This window comes from Perissodus microlepis, chromosome 4 (genome assembly GCF_051167445.1).
Source record: "Perissodus microlepis isolate ML-2025 ecotype Zambia chromosome 4, ASM5116744v1, whole genome shotgun sequence".
Taxonomy (NCBI): Eukaryota; Metazoa; Chordata; class Actinopteri; order Cichliformes; family Cichlidae; genus Perissodus; species Perissodus microlepis.
The window spans coordinates 30,633,414-30,647,143 of NC_140464.1; the positions used below are offsets into that span (position 1 = coordinate 30,633,414).

Genomic DNA, 13,730 nt, shown 5'->3' on the forward strand with positions numbered 1-13,730 from the left:
CATTGAAGGCCAACAGGAAATCCTGCGAGTGTAAAGCCAGGCAGTGGTCTACTTTTAGCAGTTAAGACAAGTTTAGCATCCCTGCTGACTCTGTGATGCTTTCATCTGAAAGGCACACATGTAAATTTGCATGAACCTGAACGATTTGATGATGGTGTGCACATTTGGCAAAGTTCTTCAGGCTATAAAGTCACAGTGCTACTTCCACTAAACACACTTAGTTCATCTTCTTATATTCTAATCACAAGATCATTTGGGTGATTGACTCCATCAAAGATATCTGGGGCTTATCCCAAAGGATGGGAGTTTTTAATTAAAACCTGTTTCTTTCCCACCAGAGGAAATAATTCTGAATTTTATTAAGGCCATGATACACTTTTGAGGCAACACAAATAGCATTCCTTTTTTTCATGCGAGCAGTGCTATTTTCTATCCAGTGGTCCCTGCGTTTGGCGTTAGCATTGTTGCCCTCGTTTACGTTCAGATTCTGTCACTTTTATAAGCAGCTTTTTATTTCACTGAACTCTCGGTTAACTGTAAAGAAATGTCATCATCATTGGTTGTAAAAAGCACTTGCCGTCTTCTGCACTTTTGACCTTCAGCTGTCTTTTTTTGCGACACAAACATCCCCATTTTGGATCATATCGCAGAGCTAATTTATTCCAGACTTTCACATATTGACAACATCAATCACACCAATCTCTTGGTAGCAGTAGCTTTATTATTTCCTCTCATGTGGCGGTTGGTGTTGATCACAGAGCCGTCTCGAGGCCTGACACAGTTTGTAAACCCGAGGGTTCCTCTAAGCGCCAGCCTGCTGCGCTCACTGCTATGTAGGGCAGAGCTAGGCCCTCTGCCTGGGTGGGAGTGGGGGTGGTGGCGGTGGTGGTGGGGGGGAGACAGGGAGGGATGGCAGCCAGCATTGGGGCCCCATGCAGGGATGCAGGAGGTGGAAAGTAGGGAGGAGGGGTGGAGGGGTTACAGGGGGCTACAGGGGGCAGAGAGAGGGGCACAGGCTGGGCATGGCTGGCAAAGGAGCATTTCCTCCGACTGTGGACATACAGCAACTCAGCTTTGTGGTACACACAGCATGGGTTCACTACACAGGTTTGTGTGTGTGTGGTGGGGAGAGGTGTATTTACTATTTTAGGAAATTTACTGCATGAATCTTATTTCATAAGATGCCTTTTTTTTGTAAATTTGCTCCTGATTGAATTGCTGGTTTTATTTTTGAGATGCAGTCCGAAGTAAAACAACTTTATCAAGCTGTAAAATTAAGAGTATCAATTTTGAAGTTAGTTTAGTTTAAATACCTGACTTCGACCATCTAAAGCAGTTCACCAAACAAAAGAGCACAGGGAGGGAGAAGCGGGTGGAGACGAGTGACAGACGTGATTTGTGACAAAAGGTTAACTTCAAGGTTCAAAACACTAAGAGCATGATGGCTAAAATATTCAGTGGCTCATGCAACAATAGCTAGTTCCATCTTTTACATACAGTCTTTGGTTACTTGTCAGGTCCACTACAGAAAACATAGACACTTATATAATTTGGTCTGTGTGTAGAAATTCATATTGTGTTTTCTTATTTCCCCGTTACAGTCACGCACACCTCAACAGGAAAGACAAGGAGACAGCAAGAGTCTGATTCTGGGACAACTTTTATTCCTTTCTTTACTTTTGAGTTTGACTATATTCTTCCTGCAGAGTCAAAAACCATGAAAAAGGGAGAAAAAAGGACGTGGTTAGGTTTGGTTAGGTTTAGGCATTAAATTATGTGGTTAGGTTTAGGTAGGGGGAGGGTATGGGGTGGTTTTGGTTAAAACACACACTTCCACAACGTAAAACACGAGTTAAAGGGGAAACTTCTTCTGCGGTCCGTGGTCTCATTGTGTCAGAGAGGGACTCTACTGACTCTTACTGCTCCAGTGGACTGCTCTGCAGTATAAATGATGGTAAACTGGCACTCAGTTCAATACAAATATAAAGCCAAGTTTGGTGTTGCAAAAGCAGGACTTTGTCTACACCATGATTTAGGAGGGAAAAGCCTTTTTAAAAAGTAATAAAACAACCTAATACTTCACAACTAATAACATTTGGCATGCATCAACTGTATTTGTTATCAGGAATTCCTGTTACGGGATTTAGATGACCTCAATCTTTTTACGATTATTTTTTTTCTTTGAGTCATCCTCATGTCATCCTTGTGCTTCCAGTGCTGTCTCCTTCTATGTTTTGCCTCCTGTGTTCAGATTTCCCCTTCTGCCTTACTTTCTATCCCGTTTTCTCTCCATCTTCTTTCAATCTGTCTGTCTCTCTCGCTCTGTCCCCAGACAGTGCCTCCCATCAGTGCCCATTTCTATCCGTCTGGCTTGTCCCCTTCCTTTTCACCCAGATGACCCTGTCACCGCCCTGCTCCTTCTGTCTGTCTGGCTCTCCTTTACCCAGATGCCTCCAACCACTGCCCGTTCCATACCATACTCTATATAAAAGCCTCCTCCCTCTCTTTATCTCTGCCTTCGTTATCTGATTCGAACCGTGTCTTTTGCATGCGCGCGCTCCCCTCGGTCTCTCGCTTCCTCGTACTCTCCCGCTGCACAGATGCCAGGCTTGGTTCGCAACAGCTGTCTCACCATGTGCCACTACCAAGTGTTGCCTTCAACTGCAGGGCCGAGTGGGGGTGGGGGGCGGTGGTGGTGGTTCTGGGGTGGAGGGTGCAGAATGGATTATCCATGAATATTCATGTCCTTTTGGATGTACTACCAAACACGAAAGTGGCACCATAGAGAAGACTCCAGCCTTAAAAAAAATCTTCAGGGTGAGTAAGGATTGAGGGAGAAAGGAAGGAGGAAACAGGGAGGAAGGATAGGTGATGGGAAAATATGTGAATTTCAGACAGTTTGACTATCATATGGACATGTGCCGTGCATCCAGGGGGACACACTGAACTCTAGCATATTGAAATCAGGTGATTCTTTTGACACAACCTGTGTTAAATGGGAGCGAAAATAAATGTTCATATAAATATATAGATTCCATTATAAACGATGGACACAGCCATTGTCATGTTGTGAAGCCTCGAGGTGAGAATTTTGGTGTAACACCAAGACAGTAATCAGACCTGACAATCAAGGATGGATGTGACGGAGAAACTGAGGTTCATATGGTAGCAAGTTTTCAATCACAAGGCGGCCCTCCCTAAACGATATACTTTGTTTTTCACTCTATTCAGGATCACTACTTGAGTCCATAAACTCATTTGGAAGATGTTTAGTGAAGTCGAGTGACTGGATGAAGTCAGTTCAATGGACATTTTCCCATAAACTTCTATACAATCTACTTTCTTTGCCCAAACAGAGAAATTTCCCCCCGCACCAGCAGAAGGCATAGCCTTGAAGCTACGCCTTATTCTTTACATAGATGGAACTCTGCACCCTCATATCCAAGAAAACACTGTAGTTCAGTCTTTTTCAGAATAGCTACTTGTTCTAAAACTAAGAAGATTTGGTGCCTAAACCTGAATAAAGACAGAGTGAAAATCAAACTTACAAATGAGATATGAGGCAAATTCCAGTGTCCCAGTCAATGGTAAGGAAAAAAAAGTTCATCCTGGGCTGATATTTCTCCTGGTTTGGGCTGGCTAGGATGACTGTGGTGCTAAATTTAAAGTAGGGGAATTTCCAATAATTAGTTGATTGAAAATTGTCCAGGTGACTGGTTGCCTGTCTCTCTATGTCAGCTCTTTGATGGACTCTACCCCACCTCTGCCTCTCACCGAGTGTCAGCTGGGGTCGTCTTGGATAGGCTTGGACGGAAGCATGTGCCATAATTTTATACCAGTTCTTTCAGTGCAGTCAAAATATTTCGTAAAACACCCAAAATGTCAACTTGCAAGTAAAAATGAATTTTAGAATCACTAAAGAATTTATCTTCTGGGAGCCATGAGTATTTTTTACAGATTTCACTCTGGAGCCGCTGACAAACCCACACTGGGATCATCCCAGAAGTACTCCTGCAGCAGCAGGGTTAAAAGAGAGGAACACAAAGACGAGCACAGGCACACATTGTACCGGAGATCTGACAAGCAGCAGCTGAAAGGTGTGGGATATGATCACAGTCCCAACAAGCAAAGCAAGCTGGTTGAACAGTGAAGCATGGCTACGCATGGATTCTGAATGAGAATCAAAGAATGCAGAGCAGGAGCAAAAGAAGGGCAGATAGACAGTGGGGAAAAAATGAGATAGCAGATAGGAGATAGTGTTGGGGTGAGGGGCAGTGGATCTAAGCGGACCCAGGCTCCAGTGCCGCTTCCTTTCTCTTTCATTGAGAGCCAGGAAAAGAGATTATAGCAGCCATGCTTTCTCCTGTGTGAGGTTTGGGAAGGGGGCACACTCTTCCCTTTGCCACCTCCTCCCCCCTCAGACATCCACTCTCTCTGGCGGTATCGACTGGACCTAAACCAGAGCAAATCATATCACTGCTAGAATGTGCGCTACGATCATCTAGATGGTTGCTATTTGATATAAATTTGACCAACAAGACAGTTTTGTTTTGGTGTTTGTTGTTTTTTGGGTTTCTAGCCTCATAATCCATTGAAGCGAGACGGGCTTTTGTCGGGTGCTGTATGTTGTCGCCTACACACAACACTCAACCCTGACAGAGCCATTGTGTTACTTCCTGGGTGAGCCTCTGGAGAGCTACGACTCACTGAGGGAACAAGAGGTTTGGATGTGTGCTCGCTGGGTGGCTCACCGAGTGCTTCACAGCTCTTGAGTGTACACCTTCCTCACACTGGCATCCACTTACACAGCCGCCGCCGCACACACAATCACCCACACACAATTAGTCCACAATACACAATTATACACCGCAGCTCCCTCTCTCTTCTTTTCTCATACACACAACACATGCAAACAGTGAGTTAATCAGACCTATAAACCCTCCTTGCTGGTAGAAGATAAGCGGTGTGCTGGTAGCCCTGCCCTCCTGAGAGCAGCACTCCTCTAGCGGTGCCGTGGAGCTGCCTGATAAGGCAGGGGAGGGTGGGATACCCCGAGAGATACACACACACACACACATAGACACACACGCATACACAGACGCCGCTCAGCATCAGTTAGCCAGATCCTCAGCTGAGCCAATCAGTGGTTCGCAGGGCCTGAGGCTCCACCAGTCATCTTTCTTCAGGTGTTGTTCATTTCAGCGCTCAGCCTGCAGGTGGACGAACATCTGCACGTGTGCGCTGTGTGTGTGCTCAGCAAGCACACTACCTCATAATTTGGTTGCATGGGAGAAAACTGATCAGACTGATGCAGGTTCAGAGCACAGACGTCTCCATAAATGTGGTGTCCCTTTAAAGTGTAGTGAGTGTTTCTCCTACCTGTAAGATTTACTATAAATAACCCAAACAATTAAAAACATACTTTCTTCTCCAATCAGCAAAACCCTTTTATATATTTAAAGTAAGGTGACTTTAGTCTAATCCTGCTTAACGCTGCTTTTCTGCTTTTATGTACAAATGGCCAATAACACACTTCCTCAAGGGTCTTGTGGTAATTAGGCAAATTTCTAAACTCAGCTAATTAAACCTTAACCTGTATATCAAAGGTCCTCAGGGATTTACAGATTAATCAGCGGTAAATCAGTACATATAGAAATGCTTTACTTTGACATCAAAAACATACGAAAAACTAAATTAAAATTCTTTTAAAACAGTACATGATTTATTTCAATCAGTGTTTTTCTGTCTATCTCTGGAGTATTTGTTCATTTTCTCTGCTTAAATACGGAGGTGACACTCTCTGTCCCTTTTTCCCCACTATAATCTCTTTACTTCAAGCGTTTAGGCATGAAGCAATTTAATGCCTAAAACATTACAATCCTGCTTTTTCACAGGGAGTGACCCTGTGAAAAAGCAGGATTGTAATGTTTTGTGATGCCCAACAGGGAGTGTACCTGATCTAACTTAGGATGTTCCTCGGTGCAAAGCTGTCACTGCTCTCCTTTTGCTGTTCGAGAACATTTAAGAGCTGTGGAATAATCAAAGGTGGTGTTGTGGTGCTTTTATTTTACATTTGAAACATTTAAAGGGGTTGTACATTTTAATTGTCCACGGTTGGTTGTCATTTGTGTTTTCGGTTTGGTCTGGGGCTTTTTGACCACCTTTTAGAGATATTGATAATAAGTGCTCCAGACTACATTACTCATCAGTAAAATGTCTCTAAAATGCACTTTAATGCACTGATATTAATAATGTAGTAAGCCTAACAGTGTATATAGGGGTCATTATTTTTCCAGCTGTTCCTTCAGAATTTTCCTTTTGTTTCTGATGACGCCACTTTCACTCGTGTAAAAGATTCAGATCCATTCCTGCTCATCAGATTGCTTTACTGTATATTTTTTACTTGATTCCATCGCTGTTGTTTGTCCGTTCTAACATCTTTCTGTTTGTTTTTAACGGCCTGCTCCTAAATTCCTGCTAAAGCGATTGTTAGTTGGTCACTATTTTCTGTCCTCTCACGTTTCATCGTTGGTCTGCAGCCCCCTTTCTCTCCCTCTCTTTTTTTATCATTTCATTCAGCGCAGGCAGCAACAGCAGTAACCTATAGCACGGCTCCCGTTCGCCTCCGTGGCAACTCTTGGAAGTTGGCGCAGGTCAAATGCGCCTTAATTCAAACCATAAGAAACGAAAGAACGGCCGAGCCGATTCCACTGGCCGTGCCAAGGTCAGCATTCCTCGACAGGCCGTTGCCTAGTGGAACTTTTGTCTCACAGTTTGTGTAAACCTCCTGGGAGAGACGGTATATAGCACCGGGAGAGGAGAGAGACCAAAGAAAGGGCTTTCCCCCCCAGCAAATTAGCGCAAGCTGCCGGTTTGGACCGGTGCAGAATGATGAGGGGGCATTCGGGTCAGATGTGGACACTATATGGCAATGTATAGATAAAGACAGGGATTTCTTACTTTTTAAATGAGAGGTGAGCTTTTTCCCACAAAGCACAGATGCGTGCAAAAATGCGCATCTACAGGTTTTTGTGCTGTGGCCTCGTTTATATCCGAGCTTTGCTGCACTAAATAGTGCCATCTCAACTAACCATCGCTGGTGTGTTTGTAGCTACAAAAACAAAGCAATCGGGTGCACATTTTTGCCTTTAGCCTTTTTGTAAATAACCCAGAGTTCGGTTTACATTTCGAAAATGTTTTGTTCTCATTTATTTTTTATAAAGCTCCCAGCCGGCCCAGCATCCAACACCTCTGAAATGAGGGATTAAAAAAAAAAAAAAAAAAAAAAAATATATATATATATATATATATATATATAGTTCAAGTATAAGTTCATTGCTCGAAATCCAATATTTCAAGGTCAAGTAAGAAGTCAAGAGGAGCGTGAATGAATGAAACGAGTGTCACATCAGAGTGGCGTGACTTTATATTTTTTATTTTTTGCTTGTTTGTTTGGAGTTTTGATTTTTGATCAGGTGAAGCTTGAAGCCATTCTGTTCTATGTTTCAGACTCGTCCCTTTACAAACACGAGACTCGTGCCTTTTTTCTTTCTTTCTGTATTTTTCTTGGGTGCCAGTTTATGCGTTGGTATCATAAAAAGCTGCAGTTTGACTAAATTTTAAAGAAACGTTTTGTATAACGTCGACAGAGCAAAGAAAAAATAAGTAAAAGACAAAGCAGCTTGGAACTGATTACACTGAAATGATTCCACTCCCACGGAGGCCTTAAGTTCATGTATTTGTCTCTCATGATGAAGACTTGATTTCTCTAGCAGGCCGCTCACTGGAAAAGGCCACACACACACACACACACACACACACACACACACACACACACACACACACACACACACACACACACACACACACAGTTTAAAAGAAAAAAACTAAATAATTAATCATTCAAATTAAAAATGTAAATTGATAATAAATCAGGCGATTTGACATCATTTTATGCTTTGAATGTGTTACTTGCAATTTAAATGAACAGATTCATATTTTTACACATTATTGATGCTTTTGTGGACCTTTTTTAAAATACATATTTCAGATCATATTGTCCATAAAATAATTCTAGTCAAACATTGAATATATTTTTAGATGGTCTAATTATATGTATATCAGCTTTAAAAAAAAATTAAATAAAAGAAACTCGAGGCCTAAACTGGTTATTTGCTGTGTAAATGTTTCTTTTGTGTATTCAGGTTGTAATTTTTCCTTTAGAATTTTAAATAATGTCATTTAATTTCGTTTCTTTTGAAACAGATCACAGAACCGACAGTTATTTAATGCTGTTTCTCTAAAACTGAATCCCAGATTGTGGTGATTGGAGACACTGAGACAGCCCTTACATGTCTGATTTTGCATGAAGTGACAGTGAATTTGTGCACAATTAGGATTCAGAAATGACCCTAACTGTCGTCCAGAAATGAAGAAATGGAAAACTTAAAGAAAAAGATATAGAGAATGTGGCTCCACTGACGAAATACAAACTTGAAATATTCCTCTGTGTGTGTGTGTGTGTGTGTGTGTGTGTGTGTGTGTGTGTGTGTGTGTGTGTGTGTGTGTGTGTGTGTGTGTCTTTAGTTTCAGTGTAGATTTAGGGAGACGTTTTTTTTTATTTTAAAAAAGCAGCCTTATCATTTTTCATAACCCAGAGTTTTGTTTTTTCCCATAAAAAAATCACAATTTTTATGGGGAAAGAATGAATGCAGCTTTACATTTAGTGTGAACTCAAACACGAAGGGACTTCTCTGTCACTGAAATCTCCACGCAACGAACCACAGCCACTCTGAGCCCGGCAGCTTTTTCTTTAACTGTGTGTGAAGTGCTGAAGTTGAACCAACACGGTGTAAACTGGCATCAGGAGGAATCCACTTTTGTCTCTGCTCATCATTTCGATGCGTGACGTCTGCAGTTGCGCACTTCCGTAAAATACTGCGTTTTACCCATATAAGGTTAAAACTCGCTTTTGGTAATTTATTCATTAAAAAGACCTCTATTGTCGTGTTTTAAAAAAAGATGTCTGCTGAAATTCCATCTGAATTTCCTGGGCTGATTTGGATATTTGTGGGGAATAAAAACTTGGGGGGAAGTGGTGAAGGCTCCAGCCAGAAGTCATGCACCTGCGCTCTCTCTCTAACCTCACTGTTTCAAACTTGTGCTCAAACTGTTCGCTGCATTCATGGCGAAATAAACACATCAGTAATTTGAACGGATCAAGACACAGAGGAAAGAGAGGAGGAGTTTATTCTTTTTTTTTCTTCTGTTTTTTTAAGGATTTGGTTTATAGCTTTGCACTATTGGGGTTTGCAGTCGGTCAGCCTGCGGTGCTGGCTGTGCGTAAAATCTGGCAAAAACTAAGGTGTTAAAATGTCTTAAATCAGGTTAAACATTTTAAATAGAGACTTTTTTGTAAACTTGCCTTTATTTTATTTGAATTGTTTCGCCATTAAAATGGAAACATGCGGGCAGCAGAGGGTTATAACCCACTTCAGTTTATTATCACTTTATTTTTTTTATCCTCAGAGAAACTCTTCTATGGTTAGTCAAGTGTCAACAAATGGGAGTCTTTTACCTGGGGGCGTGGGGTAATTTCGATAAATGAAAATGTACTACATAAAAATATCAGCTATAGATGGAGATTTTTGTTTAGATTGTAGGTTTTTGTTCACCAGCTGGAGCTCGTATTTAAATTTTAAGTGACACGTGTTCACGTACATACCACCCATCCATTTAGGCTGACTATTAAATTTGCACTCAAAAAAAATGTCCTACCCTACCACCTCCGCCGTCTCCCCCACTGCTCCCTAGAACCTCCGCTCCCTCCCGCCCTCTCTATCGGCCCCGAGCTGCCCCTACACTGTTGCCGGTGAGAGCTACTAATCCCCTGCGTCCACGGTTTACTCTGAGCCCGTATTTAATTCCTCTAAACCCCCAGCTGCCGCCCTGGTTACTCACTGAACACGACAGACTGTGAACCGCTCTGGTTATTAATAATTCACCAGCCCTCCGCTCCGCTTCTTCGGCCGCGGCCGCAGGACACCGTTTCGTCCTCAGTGGTGCGTGCAGGCGGCCACGCTGTGCGCTCACTTCTCGCATTTTGTTTACTTAATTATAGCTGCTCGGTGTCACACACTCACACACACACACAGTCGCACACACGGGGAGACAGACGCACGTTTCACCTCTTTGTTTTTGGGTTTCAGATCACAGACCGTCCGCTGAGGTCCCGCTCGCGGATGTTGCGACACTCGCGCTGCCACATGCTGAGTTTTGTTTCAGACGCGGTCCTCCCAGCAACTTTGTGCCGACACTGAGAAGGGGGTGGAGGACAGGTGGAGAAGAACCGAGAAGCGGACTGCACTTTTGCGTGATCGGCGACGCCTGAGCATGCAAGGGGAGAGAGCGCGCGGCGTCCAGTCTGGAGGAGCAACAGCTGATTTGGTGAGCGCGTGAGCTGAGAGCGCAGGGCAGGCTACTTACTGTCGGTGCGCGGCCAGGCTTCTGCTCCGACACTCGGGCTCTGACGGTGCAGCGTCTCGGTGGCACGTAGCTCGGAGACTCGGTGCGGGGACGTGACGGCACCGGGACTGAGAGTGCAGCCAGGCGCGCGCAGCTTCGAGTTTCGTGGAACTATCACGAGTTGAAAGCCGCACATAAACACCTTGCATGAAGAAGTCGGGAGGCAGACCGCTTGGATTATACGACTCTGCGTTTGCCTGGACTGAGAAGAGCTGACTTCACTTTATCCCAAAAAATGTTTACCGGGCAGCAGGCCGTGCATTAGGGCTCTTTTGCTTCCGGTATAAGGCCCAGCTGAGCAAGAAACCGAGCAGTTTTCTCTCTCCCACTCACTTTTTTTTTTTTTTTTTGGAAGCCGAACTTTTCAGAGTGGAAAATGGGTCTTTGAGAGTGTTGGCACATATCCTCACACCACAATGGTACGTGCTATGTAAACCAATAATTTGCTCATTTATGCAGTCAGCTTTGACAATCATTGTACTTGTTCATCGTTTTAATGATTCTGTGCTTTATAGTTTAGTGAGCTATCTTATATTTCGTATGTGTGTGTGCGTTTGTGTGTGTGTGTATTTGGTGTGGCTAATGTGTAACAGTCACAAAGTATGTGCCAAGTCCTCCACCTACCTGAATCTGTTTGCTGTCACAGTTAGACTCATTAGGATCTTATGGTTATTTTAAAAATGTGGGGAGATTTTCTTGCTAAGGAGCTGCATGTACATTTGAAAGGATGTTGCTGGAAGGAAAACCTAATCCACCTTATTTTAATAGTTACGTACGTTGTTGCCAATTTTTTCTTTCCAACCTGCTGGCCAAATTAGTGTCCAGCCCTCTCAGTTCACCGCTCGATGCCTACTGCCTTCTGCCGTTTCATCCACACGGAGAACATGACTCCTCTCACAGACTGGGCTAGTCTATTTATAGTCGCATATATGATAGGACCTATGGCACAACATCCATAATAGAGGTGTCATACAGTATGTAAAGGTTTCACTGTTGCATGTGGGAAGGATCCCAGAGCACAAATCCCACCTAAAGGCAAGGTTTACCAGAGTCTGGAAAGTTGGCTGTAGCAGGATGGAACTTATTGTTTGCGCCAGCGTTCTATTAAGTGGCCATTTGATTTGTGCGTAATTACGCAGGGACTAAATCCTTAATTACGCAGGTGGTTTATTTGTCCCATTCAGGGAAATCCAGTGGTATCACAAAGCAAACGTTTGTAATGCTTCTCGAACTCTAACTGAAGTTTGTTTGAGGATTCTTTAAGCAGACATCAGCTTATGAGATTTTATCCAAGGTTTCCTTTTTCGTTTGAGTTGAGTCCTTTCAAACAGAAGACGTTTTTCATGTTTTATCCCGATTTTCTTTTAACATTTTAAATGAGAAATCTACTCTCTGTGAGGCTTGCGAAAGCATGCATTTGAATGAAGTGCTTTTAGGTTTTAAAATTAGTAATAAGAAAGTCTGTTTTATGCAAAACTATGAAAGAGAGCTCACACATCCTTGACCCTTAGAAATTCTTTTTTGGCATGAAATGTTTCAAGTCAGGCAATAGTTAGGGGAACCTCCCACATACAACCTTGAAGCTGCTTAGATACCCAGGAATGGATCTTATTTGCACATGAATATGGAAGATTATTAGTATGAATAATTATTTGTTTACGAGCATCCTTGCTGACATGGCAGCTGCCCAAGAAGCTCATCAGTAAAAATGATACAGAATTCAGGACAGGCCTCACATGGGATTATCCCCACTTGTTATTCTCCTACTTATAGCAGCAACTCACCTCTTTTAAAAAAATCTTATTTATTTATTTTCAAAGGCTATATATGTGTTGTGTTGATTTTGTGCCAAACACTTCAACTGCATGTTAGTTTAGTCAGAAGGCACTGGAGGCACCTGTCAATCAGTGTCAGACTCCCGTTAGCTTTCCCCGAGGCCAGTTCTCCATCTCTGCCACAGAAATAAATATTCAAACACTACTTTTCTTTACAGATGATCTATATATACACGAGGATTTATAGGTTATGGATTTTTCCCTATGTGCCAGAAAGTAAACAGAAAGTTTGAGCCATCATCAGGAAATACAAAGATGACATTATGGGTCCAAAACGATGATTTACAGACAGACTGGACCTTTACAATAAGCAATGCAAGCGGTGTTTTAAATATATAGCCAAATGCAAAGTTTACACTGGATTCTCCGTGGTAAACATATGTGTGATATATAGTGCAGGAACTAAAGATTAAAAAAAATAGAATCACAGAGTGCTGTGTAAATAGCTGTGGTAACTGTATCCTGCACTCTGCCTCTGTGTGTGTGTGTGTGTGTGTGTGTGTGTGTGTGTGTGTGTGTGTGTGTGTGTGTGTGTGTGTGTGTGTGTGTGTGTACAGCCCACCACATGATGATCAGACAAGCGGTTTTCCAGTCTTGTGTGATCTCCATCTTGGCCGTTGTTGCCAGTGATGTCATCCCTCACTGTATACAGAATATTATGCTATTATGTTTGTCCTGGCCTTGACGTTTCTCTGGAAAAATAAATAAGGCTTCAAGGAGGCTATAATAGCTTATGCAGCATGTAAGCTTTTGCTGTAGTTTAAAGATGGAAACTCTGATATACAGTCAAACAGCATAAATATTAGGATAGTGAGCTCAGATGTGCTTGTCAGGTTGACTAGTTTTTAAGCTGTTGTGATTTTAACAGTGTGCAGCCGAGGGGCTACAGTGGATATATCACGAGCTGTAATCACCTCAGTCATTCAGCTTCCTTAATATGAGATCCTTGTTGTGCTAAACGAATCACAAGTTAATGAAAGAGTGTCTCAAAAGATAAAACATACAGTAATACTCCAGTGGTTTACTGGTTACAGTTGGGGTAGTCTGAGCTAAGCTTAGCTAAGCTAATAATTCAAACTGAGAAAAGTTGAATCCCAGATCTCAGTGCGGCTCAGTAACATCTTTCATTAAATTAAATTCAATTTCATTACATTTTCATTTAGTTAAACTCACTCAGCTCAGACTCCATTCCTATACTGGTAATATATTTTTGTGTGTGTGTCCGTTTAATAGACTGAAATGTCAAAAAAAAACTCTAGTGACATCATTATGACATCAACAGGGCAGTTTTTTGGGCCTCAAAACATTTTTAACATTTTTAATAGACCCACGAAACACATGACAAATGGTTTTACAGGCTGGACAGTGCTC

General features: G+C 42.4%; 1 protein-coding gene and 1 long non-coding RNA gene across 13 annotated transcripts in view; one reads left to right on the plus strand and one right to left on the minus strand.

Annotated features, from left to right (window-relative positions):
• nfixb (nuclear factor I/Xb) overlaps nt 1-13,730 on the plus strand; it is a 146,015-nt gene that overhangs the window by 316 nt on the left and 131,969 nt on the right. Inside the window, exon 1 of one of the 12 annotated variants that reach the window (XM_084927014.1) lies at nt 9,874-10,943. The exons of 10 other annotated variants lie outside the window; for them this stretch is intronic. In XM_084927014.1, coding sequence (XP_084783140.1) covers nt 10,941-10,943 — 3 coding nt within the window. In that variant the 5' untranslated portion in view covers nt 9,874-10,940. Of the gene's footprint in view, nt 1-9,873; nt 10,944-13,730 lie in introns of those variants that run through there. One more of the 12 variants, XM_084927017.1, reaches the window with a different exon arrangement.
• On the minus strand, nt 7,415-10,575 carry LOC146389263 (uncharacterized). Its single transcript, XR_014800135.1, has 2 exons — nt 10,486-10,575; nt 7,415-7,783 (listed from the first exon to the last, which is right to left on the minus strand). It is a non-coding gene; the product is annotated as an uncharacterized LOC146389263 (long non-coding RNA).